The sequence below is a fragment of the Scatophagus argus genome, chromosome 8 (genome assembly GCF_020382885.2).
Source record: "Scatophagus argus isolate fScaArg1 chromosome 8, fScaArg1.pri, whole genome shotgun sequence".
Lineage (NCBI taxonomy): Eukaryota > Metazoa > Chordata > Actinopteri > Scatophagidae > Scatophagus > Scatophagus argus.
Window position 1 is genome coordinate 8290446 of NC_058500.1, and position 20515 is coordinate 8310960.

At 43.1% G+C, this 20515-nt stretch overlaps 2 protein-coding genes across 8 annotated transcripts in view; one reads left to right on the top strand and one right to left on the bottom strand.

The window, feature by feature from the left end:
• LOC124062733 (IQ motif and SEC7 domain-containing protein 1-like) overlaps positions 1–20515 on the bottom strand; it is an 87089-nt gene that overhangs the window by 17091 nt on the left and 49483 nt on the right. The window contains exon 1 of one of the 7 annotated variants that reach the window (XM_046395636.1): positions 18177–18196. The exons of 5 other annotated variants lie outside the window; for them this stretch is intronic. Coding sequence is in view for 1 of the 2 variants with exons in the window: in XM_046395634.1 (XP_046251590.1) it covers positions 3330–3394 (65 nt within the window). In the remaining variant the exon portion in view is untranslated. Of the gene's footprint in view, positions 1–3329; positions 3650–18176; positions 18197–20515 lie in introns of those variants that run through there. One more of the 7 variants, XM_046395634.1, reaches the window with a different exon arrangement.
• Positions 13884–15840, top strand: LOC124062734. Its single transcript, XM_046395637.1, has 2 exons — positions 13884–14206; positions 14452–15840. Exons 1-2 carry the CDS (start codon positions 13969–13971, stop codon positions 15759–15761), a joined length of 1548 nt encoding a protein of 515 aa, XP_046251593.1. The 5' UTR covers positions 13884–13968; the 3' UTR covers positions 15762–15840.

Consider the following 20515-nt stretch of genomic DNA (forward strand, 5'->3'; position numbering starts at 1 on the left):
GGGGGTTTGTCCCTCACCCCCCCCCCCACCACCTCTGACAACAGCACAAAGTCATAACTACAGTACTGGCTTTGCCTTCCCCCCTGTGGAACCTGTAGCCACCATCTCTCCTTCCATTTTGTTCTTTCTATTTCACTTTCTACCAACCAAGCATCCAGACTGTGCGTGATTGTAGGACGACAGAGAGCGGGAATAAGTGCTGCGGTGCTTTTTGCTCTGAGGTCATTTGCTCATGATGGCGGGAAAAAGGGGGGAAAGGGAGGAGACAGCAGCATTTTAAGAGCTGATGTTTTAAGCTGGAATGGATATTGAAAGAAAAATACAGCATAGCGGGAAGTTGTATGACATTATTCAAGAGAAGAGGCAGAAGTGACTCCACATGGTTTAGAGCACTCTGAAAGCCAGGTCGGTGTGTCGCATCCGTAATGTATGATGACTGTACATCATGCTTCACTTCATGATGACTGTCCCAGGAAAACTTCCTGATAGTCACTTGTACACTCCTTGAAATGTGATCTCACTACATTAGCAACAACTGCTCAATGGTGTCTGTCGCTCGGTCTGGCTCTTTATCCACCAGGAGCCTCCGTTAGCTCTGATGTAGACATGGATAAGCGTGTCAGCTCAGCTGGCAGTGATTTTCAGCCATGGGATTCAGGGATTTGGGGGGTGGGGTGGTGGTGGCGGTGGTGGTGGAGGGCTCGACCATCTCTCTCTCTCTCCCCTCCTTCCCTCTCAACACATCCTGAGCAAACAGGCCCAGACCCCTACCCAGGCCTCAACCCATTCCATCAGTCGGACCTGAGGGAGAAACATTCCTCCATCCCGGAAAAGAGGAGTCACATCTACAGGAGTTCTGGGAATAGAAGAAGGCTAATGAAGTGCAGGCTGACGCTATGGAGGAAGAGAGAGCCACAGTGTGGAACTAACATGACTGCCAAATGAAGTCACAGAGAAGACAGAGAAGCCTACAAACTGCTATGTGAGGCATCTTTTTCCAATCAACATCTAATTCATGTTTTAAGATGCCTTTTTTGCTCTTTTCAAAAAGCATAGGAAGTATAACTTAATTCAATTGTGAATGTTAAAGCCAGTGAAATGACCTGTAAATATTTATATAAAAAAATCTTTCCACATGTATTGTTTTCACAAAAGGCAACGTGATTATTCCTCACCCACCTGTTTAGACTTGTCCTTGTCTCATTTTCTTATTGATTTCTATTTACCCTTAAGTCTATTTTATGCCTGTTGGCCCAATTTTTATTGTGAAATACTTGTGAGGTTTTGCTCTTGGAAGGCACTATATAAACTTCCTTACATACTCTTCATCTTTTTCCATTAAACACAATCCCATTTCAGAAACACTGATGTAAACATAAAATCCTGAAACTTTGTTGTTTGCTTATACAATTAGCAAAGCTTCCTGAAGTGTGAGCATGTGAAAAAAAAGATCCCAAACAGGCTAAGTAACCTCACGTATGTTAAAAAGTAATGTTGTTGGATGAACCAGGAAGCCAGGAAGTCTGTTTGCTGAGGTTTATTTTTATTTATGGTAGTGTGCAAAAGGAAGATGGCGATAAAAATCTGATCCCAAATTTCATAAAGGTTTAGGATAAAACGTGCAATAACACTAATGCAACACACGCATAAATGCATTATCAGATTTCCTGCCTCAAAGTGACAATCGTGTTTATATGTGTTCATTTAAACATAGCCAATAAACTGACCCTTTCAATCAAATGAAACAGCATTTTGGTATAACGTTTCTCACCCCACATACGCCTGTGCTCCAGACACAACAAAAGCAGATGTTCTCTCCTCTTTGTAGTAACTCACAGAGCTCATAAATACAGATGTAAGCTGGTGAGAGGTTAGGAGACCACACAGTAACATGTTGACGAAATCCAGCATTAAAAGCTAAACCTGCCAGTAAAGACTCATATCAGTCGCTTCAGCACCAACAACCATACCAATGGACAATGTTGTAAGATCTATAAAAAGACAATGAGAAAGCAGACAGGGGATTTATAATATGACACAGCTGCAAACTGAAGAGTTGCACTGGCCAGTAGACTTACAGTATCACACTTTGCAGTTTGCAGCAGACAGCGGAGCCTCATGAGGTTGATAACTGCTCTAAGTTGTATACTTCAGCTTGAGAGCTCTAGGACCTGGATGTCTCTACGGAAACTGTCATCTGTTATCTAACCCCATCAGAAACCAACAGTCTCGAGCGTATCCGGATGTACAACTGTTTTCTGAATGGCTTCTCTCCACCAAACTTTTGCTCAGATTACACTTAATCAAGTAATGTGCAAGCACTGTGGTATTAAGCTGTTGTTTTGCTTTGAGAAGTGCAATCCCAACATATTTAGGACAATTAGCGGTCATAACAATTTGATGAATAAATGAAAGACACCAGATTCGTATAAGGTAAAGCCTCCTGATTGTCGAATGGCACAATTTTTAACACCATTTGTCACTTTACGCCTCAGAATCACAGATTTTTCAAGATAACTTGAAGTAAAAGTTTACTCAGCACAGCACAGGTGCAGCATATTAAAGCATACTCCACCGCAAGTGTACCGAGTGGTTTGATGCTTCTTTAATGTCACCCCCACACTAATCATGAGTAATCAGAAATCAATACAATTCCCCCGTTAACTATCAGGCCTCATTCTGTCTGAATCGAGGCATCACTACTCCTCCCTCCTGTCAAGACTCATACAACAACAACAACAACAACAGAGCCACCGTCATTATCTTTTAGTGATGAATAATTAAACCCTTCCACACTACACTCAACACCTGCCCTTGAAGATCCAACTATGAGAACTATGGCCGGTGTGCGGGAGGGCCACGACTCACCACAGGAATGCCCTTCAGCAGAGCAGAGGCGGGGCGGCGGTACAAACCAACTCACAGATGGATTCTGCACGGTGAGACTAAACACACGGTGATAGCACACGCATACAGTGACTCACAGAAGGTGACATGATCAGTTTTCCATTGTGAGGGAATCACAATTGAAATGACATACCCCGCTTTAAAATTCATGATCTTCATGACTTGAGCTTGAAGCTTCCCAATTACTCCTGTCATCTTTTGGTGTGCGTTATGTGAAAGCACAAAAGAAGCAGTTAAATCCAGTGTGTGATCCAAGCTTTTTGCAAGCATACATACAACAAATATCTCTGCTGTTTATTAAACAAAGCCTCACGAGCTTTAGCAGCCCGGTGTAACCTCATCCAATGACAGAGTACACACATGCCCCCCCCCACACACACACACACTAAACCAAACATTTTACGCTCTCCCATTACTCTTACCAGCCATTCAGCTCCAGTTCCAGCAGCGACTGGGTCTTCTCCGAGTTACACTGCAAACACCACATGTTGGCCGGCACTCACAAGACGAGGTACTCCAAAACATTAGCAGTCTCCCTCACCATTCCCCATTAGTGCTTCTAACAGACAGACACATCTCAAAACTGACATCTTCCATAGTTTTTGGCTCTCTGCTCCTTACAGAAGGTCCCATTTCTTTGCCTTTTCAAAGGGTGCTTCCCTATGTATAGCAGGCATACATGGTCAGAGCTAAGTGGCAGTCTGTAATCTCTGACAGACAAATGGAGCTCTTTCTTTTTCTCTTTCTTCCTCTCTCTCCTCCGTGTGCCGGGCTGGTAGGAGTATAAAGGGGGGGGGCGGAGGCTGGGAGACAGAGGAGTGTGGGTTTTTGCCAGGCCCTGAACAGTATGGAAGGGGGCGGGGTGCAAGGAAGGGGGTGTGTGAGAGTGGTGGCTCTGTAGCTGGGTAGAAAGAGAGAGAAGGGGATGAAATAACTCCTGCACAACACTATAAGTGGAAGGAAGGAACACACAAATGACACTTGAGCAGAGGAAGTGGAAAAGAGAATCACATGTTTTTAGCCATGTTATCAGTGAGAGATAAAACCCAGGCGTTAAAAGAGGGGGAGGGAGTGACAGTTTGATCCAGTTAGGCACATAAAGGTGAAGCAAATAAGTAGTGGGCAGACTGAATGGAGAAAGAGGTAAAAGGACTATGAATGAGAAGATGATTGCATAAAAAGAGAAGACAGTGTTGGAGGAAGCAGAGTTTGGGAGCGTTTGAATGTCAGCCCTTTTTTGCACAAAAGAAAAAAGACTTAGTGGGCAGAGATGGGAAATGCAAGAGTGTGCCTCTATTACTACTGTATTTCAGGGTTGAGAAGTGACTGTTAAGATGTACACCAAGAAAACAACCAGAGAGGATGTTGTGCCTTTCTGCTGCAGAAAATCACACCCAACTCCAGGCATTTTCAACTATCTTTAAATTTGCATTGTATGGATAATTTCACAATAAAATGTCACCCATACAACTGCTGAACTCACCAGGACTTCCACTCTGGCTTCATACTCGCAGCAGACCCCAAAATGACGGTGTCTCCACTCTGGGCTCCACGATGTTGTTAAGACAGACTAAAGACTAATCACCCCTCTGAGGGAAGGGGGGTAGGGTAAACTGCCCCCAAGTCAAAGGTATTTTCTATATAATGACAACAGGCACAGGAAACAGAGGAGAATGGCTCCCACATGGAGCCAGTTTACAGGGACACCAATCATCTAGACACACACTCTGTGGGGAGATGTTGATGTCCTCTAATTACAGGCCTGAACCCCTAAAATGATCACCTTCACTGAGCTGTTTTTATCTGAGACTTCAAACGAAAGATGCACAACAAGAGACAAAGAAACGCTAAAAGGAAGAAGCATGCATATCTGAACATGTGTTGTGGATCACAGCAGGGGATATGCACAGGCTCACTTGCAATGTGTGACTCAGGCAGAATGATTAAGAGCAGAAAGGCAGACAGACAGACACTAGCCGGCCAACTGATCTATTTCAGTTTGAGACCTTGGCCCTGCGCTCTGGTGACTACAGCTGCTAATGTGTTGTGGAGAAGCCAAGACTTGACTCAACTTTCAGATCTCACCTATCATGCAATCTCACCAACTCCTCCCGTAATCAATTCATCCCTGAGCGCCAGTAAACAAAACAAACAAGAAGGGGACAAAACCCATTAAGGTCATTCCTTTAATAAAGGCGGAATGCTCATTATTCTCTTATTATGTTACATATGATCATCTGAGAGGTGCAGACAGGCGTTAAGATTTTGAAATGTGTGCATAATATTAGATATCAGCCCGACTACAGGTTTTGATGGTGGACCACAGGGAGTGGCTAACTGGAGTTTATTTGTTTTGGAAGGAGATATGAAGCAATATCATGGTCTCATTTTGAAGGCAAGCATGCGCCACATAGCCCCAAGCGTGACATGATTGTTTCAGCATGAGGCTCAAGGGCCGCGTCGGTTCGAGCATCAAGGAGAGTTCTGTTGAAACTGAGATCTAATTAGATAAATTCCAGGTAAAGCTGAGCTGTAAAAGTTTGCAGGCACTTCAGCACTCTAGTAAGCCTGTGCAATTCTCTCTGTCTGCCTGCCTCTGAGTCTGTCTCTTCCCCCTCCAGTGATACAATCCAGTCTAGCCGTCCCGTCTAGCGAAGGCCCACTCCATCTCCTGGCTGCACGGCGCTCTGCTCCAGAATGATGTCATTGAGAATTCCATGCAGAGGCCCCACTTTCTGCTCATAAAACGCCATTTCTCCAACTGAATACATATGGTTCTCTCTGTATTTCAGCTCCTGCTTTATCAACCCCCCCTTCGCTTTCATTGGCTTCCCTTCTTTTCCTCTTCCTTCTTGTCTTCGCGTAAAGAAAGTTAGATACATTACACGAGACAAGGCCAAAGAGGCATCCGCCGGTCAGCTACAAACAAATGCCTTTATCAGGTATATTCCCACAGACACAGCACTGGGGGAAAAAATTGCAAAGAGAATGAAAAAAAGACAGCAGAGGAAAAGATAGCAGAGGAAACAGCACGGGAAAGGACAACTTCCTGGAAACATGGTCACAAGATTTTGGCGCTGCATGCTCTGTCTACATGACATCATGCACCGTTTCTCATTATCTGCTTTTGCTGGATGCTGAGTGACTGAGACCTGCACTACGAAAACGGAAAATAAAATGAAAACTCAGGCCTTGGCTGGTCTGGAAACAATTATAATGGGGTGATGTCATAGTTCGATACAACAGCATACTAAATGAGTTGTAGTGGCCTGGGATAGTGGTGGAAACACAGAGGACTTTGTATAGGAAGGGGGGGAAAAGAAACACAAAAAAGAAACACATTCTCCCTGTAAATTCTCTGGAACAAAGAATTTTTGTGCATAAGAAGGATCTGGCAGCAGATGTATAAATAGAGCTGAAATGAGAGTAATTAAAGGATATGCTGCCTGTGTTCATCATATCCTGGCAGCAAAGCTGGAGCAGATGTGTTGCCTGTGGGATGCTATGCGCATGATCAAAGATCATCAGTGGCAAGTGATGCCTGAGAGACTTTTCTCTTTTCTCCTGTTCATACACGACTTTGTTATTCCAGTCTGGATAGGAACAAATTTGTTTATCCAGAGACTCTTGTAAACTTGAGGCTGAACTGCAGGAGATAACTTCTGAGATTATCCAGATTGATCCTTTCCCCAGTACAAGGACTGGGTATTGAACTTCAGTAATTTTTTTTTATACTGACTGAAAAGTGTTTGCAGGGCTCAAACACTGTTAAATACCAAAAGTAAAGTAAGTATTAAACACCTGGACTGGACTGAAGGTTAGAGGTTAGACTAAAGGAATAGTTTGACAGTTAGGGAAGCACGCTTAACTGCTTTCTTGTCAAGAATTAGATGAAATGATTGACACAACCCTCGCGTCCATACTAATAAGGCTACAACCAGGAGACAGTTCAGGTTAGCATATAAGCTGGCCAGCTAGCCAAGAAGTCACTGTCCAAAACAGTCAGGCATGTAACCAGCCGATTTTACACCAGCTCCGGATCACACCGGCTCTGTACTGCAGCTTCGCATTTAACGGATTTAACGGACAGACATGATGGTTCAAGAGAGCAATTTTAATCAGACATCTACTGAATTACATCACAGCTTTGCCAGTTTCAGATTGCAATTTAAGTGGATAATGATAAAAAAAAAATCAGAAAGATTGGCTTCTTCAATGAAAAAAAAAGTTGATAAAAACATGTATGTATTCCTAAAATGTACTGTTTTTGAATCCATAATGACACAAAAGTTTCACATTCTGCCTGCAGCTGCAAGAAGGCTCCAGGTTTGCTCCGGTTTGCTTCTCAGTCTTTTCTGGGAGGAGTTTTTCCTTGTTCTCTCAGTGTTTGCGTGGGTTTTCTCTGGTTTCCTCTCACATTCCAAAGACATATGCCAGTCAGGTGGGGTGGAGACTACAAATTGCCTTAAAATATGAATGCGGGCATTTAGTGACCTTGTCTGGGTATTTCTCTGCCATCCTCAAAATGACTGAGTGGGCAGAGAAAAAGCGTGAATAAAACGAAACCCTTACAATGGAAACAAAGCAAACACAACTCAACCGCATGTTTATGGACTGTATGCAGTTCTGTGAAAAATACACATTTCATTTGCAAATACGGAGCTCCAAAGCTGCAGTCCTCCTGATTGCATGCATGTGCTCTCTCTGACTCTATAAAAGGCAGCTAGAGGTCATGCATTGTGTACTGTAACCATTATTAGAAGCCTGTCCTGTTTGTCCATTTACAATATTTTCCTTTGAGTTCACTCCATTACCAGATACCGTACTTCTCTGAAGCTTTTCACCATCGCCCCACCCCAGCACAATTCTCCCCTGCTAAAAATAGACCCATGTGAGGTGACACACTCTGGTAAACACTCTGCGAGGGAGACGAACAATGCTGTGAAGAACAAGAGAAAGAATTCACATTAACACAAGAGAATTGCCACTGAATGCCCCACTGATTTCATCTCATTATCTGTTCCATTGTGGCAGACCGATGTGCAGCATTTTTCAATGACACTGTGAAATTTCGAGGTCAACTGGAAAACAGTGCACTGCTTAGGCTGGTGTCTCTAGTGGTTAGTGCTCAGAGCAGCCATGACTGTGAATGTGACAAAGGCCACAGTGGGTATAAATACACATGGTGGTCATGATGGACACAGGAGCATGGCACCACAGCCTGACCGACAAAACAGGTCTGACAGAGCCCTTACACAATGAAACAGATTCCACAGTGGGCTCTCAGAGGCAGTGCCACCCAATGGTTAGAAAAGATACTACACTCCCCCTTAAAAACGAACACCGGGCCTTGGGTAAGACATGTGGCAGTGATGTCACTCAGGTCGACTAAGGTCAGATGTGTTTGTCATGGCTGCAAGTTGGGAGAGTGGCTGGATTATTTAAAGGTACCAGGAGTAAAAAGACCAGATTATTCTGGTTGGGAGATGGTGGTGGGGCCATGTAAGTGGGAGGAGGTCTGGAGATGGTGGTGATGGTGCAATAATCTATTTGAGGCGATGGCAGACTTGCACCTGTCTCAAGTCACACAGATAAAATTCTGGGGTTTACACGCACTATTTATCGGGAAACTGTGGCACGACTTACATCAGTGCTCTTCACACCCTATCATAAAGATGACCTCTAAAAATAACAGAAAATAGTTTTTTTTGGATTGGTGTACACTGTGTATTTCTCTTTCTAAAAATATTTATAATGTTATAAGAATTCAAATGACTATGTAATGCACAGTGTAAGCAAACAAATTAACGTGTGTAGTCTTGCAATTCACTAATTCTTTCAGTCACTCAACATATGAAGGAAATACGTATATTTTAGAATACGAAAGTGCTACAAAACATGTCTTGACCCATTTTAAATCATTTTACAGCCCCCAAACCCCCATAAAGCATCTGCCTCCCTGCCTAAGAGCACCATCGTGCCCAATGAATCATAGAACACACTCCTGATTTGCATAACATGAGCCAAACACTCTTAAAATCAGGTCCTGACTCCAGAACTGATTTCCAGGAACCATCCACCAGCATAACGCTGGAGAATTTTAAAAAAGTCATATCTGTCCTTTGATATAAACCAGACATGATCCTAATATAATTATTTGCGTATGTGTGTGTGTGTGTGATAGCATTTGCATGTGTGCTACTGTGTTTGTTTGTCTGCTAATGCAATCAATTTGAAGCTGTGAGCTAAATGACATCACTGAACTGAGTAAATTGACTGGAAGGCTTACAATAATAATAATTGCTGTTCCAATCAGATTCCATTCATTGCCGACTGCATCAGTGATCAGATAAATAGCTGATGGTCTTCAACATGTTGTGTTGTTCAATCATTCAAATCACTCACAAGATTTCATCAGCAGTCAAGCATGAAATAGTGTTATGGTTTAGAGAGCTGATTGTGGGATAAATAAGTTTCTAGTTGACAAACAGTCGTGTTAATTGCACTCAGGGTTTGGAACTGGTGTATACTTGGCTATGCAATAGAAGCACGTCCCGCGACATAATAAGCTGACACAGATGAGGGATTAACGTTGAAGAGGAACAGATAAAGGAAGGAAACACAGATCAAATGCTCCACATTCCCACAACATTTGGACTGTGATGGCTTACATTCCAACACTACTCACCTCTCCACACTCAGCCGCCTAATCACTTTAGCAGAGCTTGCCTCGCTTTGCTCTTCTTCAGTTCTGGACTCCACAGCCAGGACTCCTGTTACTTGCTGCTGTGCTCTGCAGCCTTTCCCTGGCAAAGCCAACTGTGCCTCTGTGGCATCTGAAGCCCACGGCAGAACACTATGCCTATTGAGCCCCGAGGAGCGCCTCCCGGCTCGGCCGTCTGCACTGGCACAGGCCATTGTTTGTGTTGGCACTGCGTATAAAGGCAGCCTTTCTCATGTCTGCTCCATAACGCCTTTCCAGTCTTTGACTGGGGAAAACACATTCACTGAACAACAGGGGCTACCCTGTGGCCATGAGATGTGTCAATATGTCTGACTCCTGACAAATAATATTTGTTGTTTTCTTGTCAGACTCACAAATCGCAGTCCTAATCTTGAGCCTCTAAGTTTTCCGTCAGATTCTGCTCCACTTGGAATTGAAAGTACTAAACGTATTTCATTTTAATGGCCCTCATTAGGCTCACAGTGATAGAATCATTCAGGAAACATAATATTATTTTGGATAAAGTGCCCAAATCTGGAAGACTGAATACAGATATAGGAAAGTGAAGGCAGCTACAAGTATTAAGATCTGCTGCGCAAATACTGTTAGTCACCTGGAGACGCAATATTCACTGCATAAATTTCAACATGCAAACACAAGCCATGCCACAGAGGAGCCCCTAAATGTAGCAAAGAATGAGAACAAACAGGTCAAACAACTAAAAATAATTCATATAGCCCTGACAGATAAATCTAAATGGAAATGGATTAATACTTAGGACTCTTTTTTCACTCCCTAAGAGACAAAAGGTTTGACTAATGATGAGTGAAACTGCTGCGTCAGGGTCACATGTGTCAAAGGAAATCCTGTATGTTTTGTTTTTTTTTTTTGTTTTGTTTTTTCAAAAACTCTGCACATCTAAAATGAAAACAATCCAGACCAAGTAATCAAAGAATGAACAAACTCTAAAGATCAGTTTACAAGTGATAGGAAAGTCTCCCCAGGCACAATGAAAACCTGATCAGTTATTTTTAAATATTAATCAAAAGCCACAGTTGAAAGCCGCCACCAACAATGAAAGCAGAATTAAAAAAGAAATAATTAATGAGCTCCATCTCTCTTGGTGTGCTTGTCTTCGACGGATGTATGTTAAGGTATTGAGAGGGTGGAAGTTAGCCAAAAGCAGTGTTTAGAAATTAAAAAAAAGCAAAAAAAAAAGCAACTGGTCAGTGAATTGACAACCGGGAAGCAATGAATCACAGAACAAAAGCACTGAGATAAAGCAGTCATCCTCAAGCTCAATGTTTTTGTTTTGCTCTGTAACGTAAAAGGAAGTCGAGGACACTTTTGTGCTGAGAAATCGGTTCGGGTTGACATATTCCACTGGAACAAGATATCCTGAGCGTGCAAGTTCCATTCATACCACATTTCCACAAGACCTGGTGGTTGCAAGTCAGCAGATCTTATATTTCAACATATGCCCCATTCAGACAGGCTGGGTAGGATGTGAGGCCTGTCTTAACAGAGTGATAGAGACCTTCTTAGAATAACAAGCTGAATCAAATTCATGATAAAAATCCCTTGGGGAAGGGGGGGGGGGGGGTGTTTACACAGCACCATGTTTATGGTTTCAATTCTCTCAATACCTCCCATAACGTCCACTTGAGAGAGTGCCAAAGCATTTACAAGAAAAGAGGGTTGCACAGGGACACGTGGATTAATTCACCATCTCTAGGACAAACTACCTGACAGCAGCTAATGTCGTTAGGCTTCCGTTTAATTCACACGCAACTAAAGCTTATTGGACGGTTTCTGGCACACATTGGAAGCCGATAACAACGCAAGTCCTACAGGGGCAAGCCAGGGAGGGGCCGGCCAGCCATACATCAACATTAACACAAAGTTCACAACACACCAGCCCAGATCAGACGAGTCTCAGAAAACAAAGAAAAATTCTGGTCTATACAGAGGAACAGATTTCAAATATAGAGTGAGTCTGTCTGCTAGCTTGGATGTATCCTTGGAGGTTTGATGTACGCTTCATAAAGCTTACCGTTTTATTGGCTAAAAGCACAGGCCACATCGATCTATGGCTCCTCAATTACTTATTAGAGGCCACCATCCCAGCTCTCTAAGCCCACAGGAGAATAAACTGTTCTTTCATCATCATATCACAAATTGTAACATCTGTTTTAACAAAAGTGATGTTGATGGTGTGAGCAATGCAAAAAGCACTGAATGTCTTTTCCCTAAAGCATGATTTATTCTTGGTTTTCCATGGTACACACTTCCAAAATAAATGGGCTTGGACTAGGATGTGGAAATATGAGAGGGAAGAGAGGATGTTTCTCTCCCTCCCTTTTTCTGGCATCCTACAAAGTCGACAAGAATGATGTGTCTTAACTTGTTGATTTTTGGGTTTCTTTTGATTGAACAGGGACCGGCCAAATTCTGTCATTTTAATCTGCTGAACTTCCTAACAGACTCAGGTGTCCTCCAAAAGCAGGAGGTTGTATCAGCAGAGAGTTTTCTTCTCACACCCACATGGTAATCTATGACTGACGTAAAGATCAACACAGGCCATGTGAGAATGTTTTCTCTTTTGGTGGAGTCCACTTCCTCAAGTTGCTCCTACAGTATGGTTAAAGTCTGAATTTTGACTTGGCCTTGAATTTCTTCATTTTGGGATATATTGGCTTGACAGAATTTCCTTTGTGGAAAAGGAAGATTTTGTCAGTGGGAATGAGAAGTCAGATTATGAGCCGCTGGTATTCCCACATCTGTAGTTTTGAGTTTACATCAGGGTGACAAAAATTGATTTGGAGCCATAGAGGTGTGTTTAATATATTATTTTTGGCCTGCAGTAGTTGAAGGCAACTAGACTTGACTCTGACAGTTGTCTTTTGATTGAGTTTTGATCCACTTTCAATGAAGAGCAGAGTTGAATGAATATTCCCTGAACCTCACCTTTTCTCCCTTTTATATAAATTAACAAAGAGGTCGGTCACAAAACATTCAGATACCCATTTAGCTAAATAAAGCATGTAATATACACTATATAGATAAAAGTATCCAGACACACCTCTTTATGGAGCTGTCTTTCAGGGGTTGGGCTGGGCCCCTTACTTGTTGATGCTTAATGCTTCAGCACACCAAGACATTTTGGACAATGCTATGCTTCCAACTTTGTGGCAACAGTTTGTTGAAGGCCCTTTTCTATTCCAGCAGGACTGTGCCCCAGTGCACACAGCCAAGTCCATAAAGACATGAGTTTGGTGTGGAAGAACTTGACTGGACCACACAGAGTCCTGACCTCATCCCCATCCAACACCTTTGGGATGAACCAGAATGACTACCAGCCAGGCCTTTTCATCCAACAACAGTGCCTGACCTCACTAAAACTCTACTGTGTGGATGGGAAAAAAATTCCCAAAGAAACACTCCAAAATCTTGTGGAAAGCCTTCCCAGAAGAGTGGAAGCTGTTATGGCTGCAAAGCTGTCTATGTATTCAGAATCCAGTTTCTTTAAAGTCCCTTTCGGTGTAATGGACAGATGTCCCGGTACTTTTGTCTATATTTTGTATCAGTTATATCTCTTAAAATGCACTGTGAATTTGAACCTCGACATTCAAGTTGTACATCTTAGACATTAAACCTGCATTAGCGTCGCATGTCTGAACATTAGAAGAATGTAAGTCCAATGTTTCCTCTCTTTTTAGTTCTGCTACAATCATCAGCTGGTCACCTTGTTTGTCTGTCTGCCTTTTGGTGGCAGGGAAGTAGTGTGCAGGGGGTTTTAAAAGCTTTTTCTTCCCGAAAGCAGCTGCCTACTGTGGCTGCTGATGGGAGCAGTGAGAGTGAACCAAAACAGTTGAGTTGTGGGCCGTAAAATCATAGGCTGAAAGATGCTAAAAAGCTCTGCAGAGCTGAGGGGAACTGCAGTCAGGCGATAAACATCTGTGGGTTCAAGACTTCTAACAAGTTTATTTTTTTAACATAGATAAACAAAAAAAGAAAAAGAATTAAAAAAAACAATGAAACAACAAGACTTAACACTTATTTATGTTCAAAAGGAGTGGGAAGAAGCCAAAGATTGTGATAGTTATTTTAACCAATGTTAATACAAGAAGCTTTGCAGCTTTCAGTTTACACAATCTAAAACTGTTCATTTACCTCAACAGATCTGCTCCCTTAATGGAGCTCTAAAGTGTGACGTGGCGGAGTGGAAAAACCGCAATGCATTGTGGGCTTCGCGGGCGGCTGAAAAGTGTGTTTACATCGGCTGCCTGCGTGACGCCGCTCCCGTGTTCTGTTGTTTCGTTTTAACGAGTTAAAACATGGTGCAAACGTGCTGTGTCGTTAAATGCCACAATCGTTCACATGATCGCTTCGGTAAGAAAAACGTTGAGCTGAGATTTTTCTCATTTCCAACGTGGAAGCAGAGACAGGGACCTCGGATCCGCGAGCTAACAAAGAGACGCCGAATGGCCTGGGTAGCAGCCGTGAGACGACCAAACATCACTTTCAACGTAATCACCCGACACATGCTGGTGTGTTCACGGCATTTTCAGACCGGTAAGTTTGATTCAAAGCATGCGTTTTGCTGTTTCACACGTAGGCTTTAGTAGGCTGCTGGCGTTAGGCAGTAAACAAAGTAAAAGCAAAGCCGACTCTCTCTCTCTCTCTCTCTTTCCTTCACTCGTCGGAGATTCATTTTGCGTTTATAATAGTCCTCATTCATAGGAGGTTAACTTTGAGATTTCATCATAACTGACCTCATTTAAAAAGTAATAAAGGGCGTGTGTGGTTGTTTTTTTTAGGGAAACCTGCTTATGAAATGAATGAAACTCATCCAGACTGGGCTCCCTCGTTACATCTCGGACACACGGAGGTGAAAGTTCCAGATAACGAGAGATTTCAGCGGAGGTTACGGAGAATGAAGAGTTTAGCGGCAGTTAGCAGTGCCACTGCTACACCTCCAGATGTGGCTGCATTAGTAGCTCCACAGAAGTTAGAACAACACGGAGCAACACATGTAACTCCATCAACTGATGAGGCTACACAGCCGCCGGACGTGGAGCAAGCCCCACTACAGGATGAGCTATGTGTCACTTGTAGATGTATGGATGGTGAAATGAAGTCCATCCGTGTTGAGATGAACAGCTTGCTCGAGGAGAACGTGACTTTAAAGAAAGAGCTCTCGGCAACGATGATGGACGAGGCGTTCTTTAATGGGGACGACGAGAAGGTGAAGCACTACACTGGACTACCGTACTGGACTTTACTACAGGCTTTGCACACTGTCATTATTCCGTGCCTAACAAAGGCAGGCAGAAAACTGTCTCCTTTCCAAATGCTCCTCCTGACTCTGATGAGGTTGAGACTGCATCTGCCTCAACAGCATCTTGAATACCTTTTCCAGATAAATCACACCACAATGTGTGAAATATTTAGAGAGACAATTAGTGTGCTGCATTTCCATCTGGCTCCTTTGGTACACTGGCCTGCTAGACATTGTCTACAACACTCAATGCCACAACAGTTTGTAGAGACATTTGGCAGCCGGGTTGCAGTTATTCTCGACTGCTTTGAGATTGGCACTGAGAAGCTCTCAAATTTAAAAGCACAATCACAGACCTACTCCCACTACAAGCAGGAACACACTGTTAAGTACCTGACAGGCATCACCCCACGGGGGTCTGTCTCATTCATTTCTAAAGGGTGTGGAGGACGTGTAAGCGACAAGCACCTGACCGAGCAGTGTGGCATCCTCAATAAACTGTTACCGGGAGATTTGGTTTTGGCAGACCGTGGATTTAACATTGGGGATGAAGTTGGACTTATGTGTGCCGAGGTGAAAACCTCAGGCTTCACAAGAGGACAAGCTCAAATGGACCCAAAATCTGTGGAGGAGACGCGGGAGATGTCTCACTTAAGGGTCCATGTGAAAAGAGTTATGGGTTCGGTATGCAACAAGTATCACATACTTCAGCACACCATACCAGCGAGCTTTCTGGTTCCACTTGAGGGTGAGGAATTTTCCTTCATTGACAAGATTGTGGCTGTGTGCTGTGCTTTAAGTAATATGTCTCCCAGTATTGTCATTAAACAAGAATATACCAGCTGGTGATTGAGACACAGAGTGAGTGAATTGGAAGGAAAAAAAACAGACTGTACACTGTATCTTCTTCATGTATTTTCATTTTCTGTGGTTATCTGAAAATAAAATGAATGTCTGTTAATCTTCCTCTGCTTCTTTCTTTTTATCCTTAACATGTCTGATATGTCAGGCACAGGAAAATCTCACCTGTTACTTGCTCATATGGTGACAAACACCAAGCCTACACCTTACAAAGAAAGTTATTAAAACCATTTTTTTTTCGAGGAACCGAGCCTTTGGAAGAGGGTCCTGCTTGTCTCGGTACGGTCCATTTTTCTATCCTCTCTGTCTCTTGCAGCACCATATCTAACGCGAAGTGATGTAAACAAAAAAACTTCTGCCGGCCCTGGCACACAATACATTGCGAGATCACGTGCCCTTTCGAGCCCTATAGATCTGACAAGCTAATTAGATACTGGATCCAGATTTTTTAAATGCAGTTGGATCCCTGGCCTCTCTGTTAGCAGGCAGATTGTCACATACTGAAGGAAAGTAATCCAGTTGGTCTACATTAGCCTTCCAGATATTTTTCAGTCCCAGTTGTTCAACTAATCTGCTGTGTAAATAATGTAAATTGCCTCACTTTAACCTTTTAACCAACAGACTGTGCAGCACACTAAAAAGATGACAGTGACATCCGGGAGGTGCAGTGTCAGGAACATGGTGAGTCAGCAAGATAGTAACATCCTCAAACCAACCATGATAACAGGATGAGATACTCTTCCTTGTAGAATCTGTTCACGTGTTTGGAACTGAGCACTAAGAGCTCGGTCATTATCACTGCTTTGAGTCGCAGAAAAGGTCCGGTGTGAGTGTGACAGGTTCACTTTATTGTCTGCTGGACCTCCTGTGAAAGTGCAAAACATCTGTTCAGTACAAGGTTAAGACTCTTTTGGGAGACGCTTGCTCCTCGGCATCACGTTCAAGCAGCTTGGAGACCTTATTTTAACTGTCTCCTACATGGACACAGTAGAGAATAATGAGCAGCGTATGCAGAAAAGCCAGTTTTTGTGATTACTTTGCTTTTAATGATGAAACGCTGAGGAATACCGTGTAATAAAAAGCATCTGAGACTCATAGCTGCTGCGCTGTGCCTAATGATCCCAGAGGGGAATTTTACCTTTTATTTGCTGTACCACAAAACGTAACTCAGCAACGTCCCGCACCAGGGCAACAAGATAACAATGGATGTGACTTGATGGAGTGTAAACACAAGGCAGAAAAATGGACGACAGAAAGGAAGGAGGAGGGGGTTTTTCACGTGAGAAAGTGTGTAAAGTGGGGGAAAGCAGCACGTATGCACCGAGTACAGTACAGCTCTGTATTCTGAGTCGGCCATTAGTATGTACAGCATGAATGATGAGGGGAAAAAGGCGTCTCACGCTCTGTGCATCTAATAGGCTTTAATGATGTCCTCGCTAAGCCATCCTGTCAGTTAACAGGTCTAATGAGAGCATGTTCTGGGTAGACACAAGAGCGCACACAAGCTCTTCATGAGCAATTGAGGGAAAAACAGATCATCAGAGGTCCTGCTGTAGGTTTCATTGAAAAGATGTCAGCAGGATGCTTGACATGAGAAGGACAATCGGCAGGAATGCGCTGCGAGTCTGAGAAATGCTGCGATTGGACGTGGGGCCTAAATCAGAGAGTAGCTGAGGGCTAAAGGGCCAAAACACAACCTGTAGGAGTTCTGTTGTTTATGCAGCAGCTGGCAGATCACGTTTGCTTAAATGCACAAGTCGTCTCGATAAAGATGTGTTTGACACACAAGACAGAAAATAAATTACTGTCTCTCCCTCCTGGCATCAGTGTGAGTGTGATGTAAGACTACAGAGCAGCAGCGTTGGTTCACCAGCACATCTCTAAAACAAACAAAACACAGTTATACGCTCACATGTTCATCTCGCCGTTTAGCCTATTCATCTCTAATGTAGGTCTGCAACTAATTACTATTTCAATCTTCAACTAATCTGTTGATTTTTTTCAGATTAACTGCATGACTGTTCAGCATATACATTTCAGAGAACGGAGAGAACAGTGAAAAATGCTCGTCACAATTTCAAGGTGACGCCTTCACAAAGCTCGTTACATCCCACCAAACGTCTACACACCAGAGGTACTCAACCGACAAGGACATAAAACAGAGAAAAGCAGAACATCCCAACATTTGAGAAGACAGAAACAGAATGTTCTGACTTTTTGCTTGATCGACACAAATAATCGAAACCTTTGCTAATTAATGTTCTGCAGCACCACTCTCATTCACATACACTGACTCACCACACACCTGCAGCATCTGACTATGTATGTTTATAGCGGAGGCCACACACAAGTCAAACACACATACACACACACACACCCCTCTTCACAGTAGAGCCCACCTACCTCCCCACATCTGTGTCCTGGTTGGCCCCGTACAGTGTGAAACAAGGTCCCGGCTTTGATGACAAAGTGCTACGGCTCTTTACAGAAAGGTAAAGCGACTGCGGTTACTGGACACACCAGCAGGCTCTGTGGAGCACAGGAGGCTGGGAACCTCCATCTGACTGATGTGCCCTCCACTAATCAGCACATTCCCCTAAACGTCAATGAGAAGAGGAGGCTCTCCTCGTAGAGAGCGCCCTCCCCCTGCCTCACTTATCAGCCTCACTCAGCTGTGTCTCTCATACTCTTTCTTTGAATCTCTCCCTTTCTTTCATTGGTCTATCTTCCCACCATCAGCAGCTGCCACCCCTCCCTCCCCCTCCAAAATGCCTCTACCCTGGTCTGTGGTCGTTTATTCAGCTGCTCTGTTGATGTCTGTGGTTCAGTGGGGACATGTCCGGAGCCTGTGTGTGTTGCAGCTCTGCAAGGTCACTGATTGTATTTTTTTCCCCCTCACTCCCTCTTCAGGACACATGGTGTTGCCGAAGGGAAAATCTGAGCTCTCAACCAGAACACATCCTCAGACAGCCTGAGCAGAATCCAAAATGTAGTTAGATAACAGGTCACTGCACAATCCTTTTGTATCTGAAGAGAAATCGGAAAATAATTCACATTTAGTTACATTGGCAAGCATAAAGGATTGACTTTGACAGTGGACTGTCCAAAACAGGTGAAAAATCATTATCACTGTATCTGTAAGCATTACTGTCAAACCAAACATTCCCCTCTTCAGAATCCTATGCTTTAGTGTCCAGTTTGCCATAACTGACAAAACTATGTTAGTGGTAACCAAGCAAAAAGAGCAGAGATTCTCAAAAATGAGCACATTCAGTCTCGTGGCCTCATGTGATTTAGGCAAAATAAAGGCGGATACCGCTTGTCGTTATGTAATACTTATGTGTATTTTCCAAGAATAATTTAGAACAAGTATCATCGATTTAAAAGTCATTCTCCTCAAAAATAAGACATCCCCTCCCCTCTCCCTTAACATAATATCAGAACAGTTAAGTAAACCTTGCCAGTAAATCTCTGTAGCATCTATCTGGGAAAAAAGCCAGAGAAGCAGGCTACAAGGCTTCAGCAGCCTCTGTGGGACTCCAGACAAGGCAGCGTCCCCCATCTGCCTTAATTTGTCTTCTCTCCACTCACCGATGGCTCACAGGACTGCTCATTTATTTGACTTAAAATGTCTCCCATTGTTTAATTACTTAGCTTTCTGCCCTTGACTTACTCACAACAGAACAGCAGAATGAGTTGAATGACTGGCCATTAACAGTGAGGGAGACAACTTTGGCGGATAACTTTATCTGTTACTTTAAGGAAAATGCAGTGAAAGCCATGGACAATCCACACAGTGGGAGGGAGATTAACGTAAGACCAATATCAAGCGGTCACAGGAGGTTTTCTAAAGCGACAAGCCTGACCTCTGTCCTGAAGTCTCCCTTCCAGTAGGTGGTGCTAGTGTATAGTCAACGCCATACTGAGAGTGATGTAGGATTTAGGGATATATGACTGATCAAAAGACTCCCACTCGTCTTCATCAAAACAAGTTGATGTAAAGTAGAGCAGCGGTGGGAGGGTTACCGTTTTCAAAGGGAGAAAATGTGCATGGAGAAAGGAGTTAGAGCCAGGGTTACAGATAGTGAGGGAGAAGAACTTAAGTCTGCAGATCCCGTGGGAGCTCATTTAAGCTGCAGGCAGACACGTTCGAGGTCTGCATGAGGAGACAAGTTTGATCCCTTAGATTAATTTGTCAGAAATGATTCTTCAATACCAGCTTTGAGTTGACCTTATTTTGAAAGCATCCATCTGTGCTAACTCTGGTAGGGCTACGACTCACGTTTATTTTCATCATCGATTATCCACTGATCAATTAATCATTTAGTCTATAAAGCGTTTTCATTTACTATCCTAATGACAAAAAACCTTAGATTTAAAAAGTTGCAACCAGCAAATATTTGACACATTTGCACAAAAAAATGATCGAGACAATTCAATGATGATCAAAAAATGACAACAATAATAATAAGAGTGATAATAATAAATCAGCTGCTGTACATCACTGTCTCAAATAAAAAAAAAAATGAATATAGACCGAAATTATCTGCATAGAGTGAATGATGTCACAGAAGAAAAAAAACGAAGTCATGTGACTATGGGAACCTGAGTGATGCATGCATTAGATGTGTCTCTGTGGACGGTGCCTCGTAGATTTAAAGCACGATTTGTCACAACTGCATGCACGTGCACAGACCTGAGGCTAGTTGTCAAGGCAACGGCTAAGGCTGACAGACAAAAAA

Coding starts and splice junctions, on each gene's coding strand:
- LOC124062734 (XM_046395637.1), top strand. CDS start 13,969: ATGGTGCAAACGTGCTGTGTCGTTAAATGCCACAATCGTTCACATGAT. Junction 14,207..14,451: donor TTCACGGCATTTTCAGACCG/GTAAGTTTGATT, acceptor TGTTTTTTTTAG/GGAAACCTGCTTATGAAATG.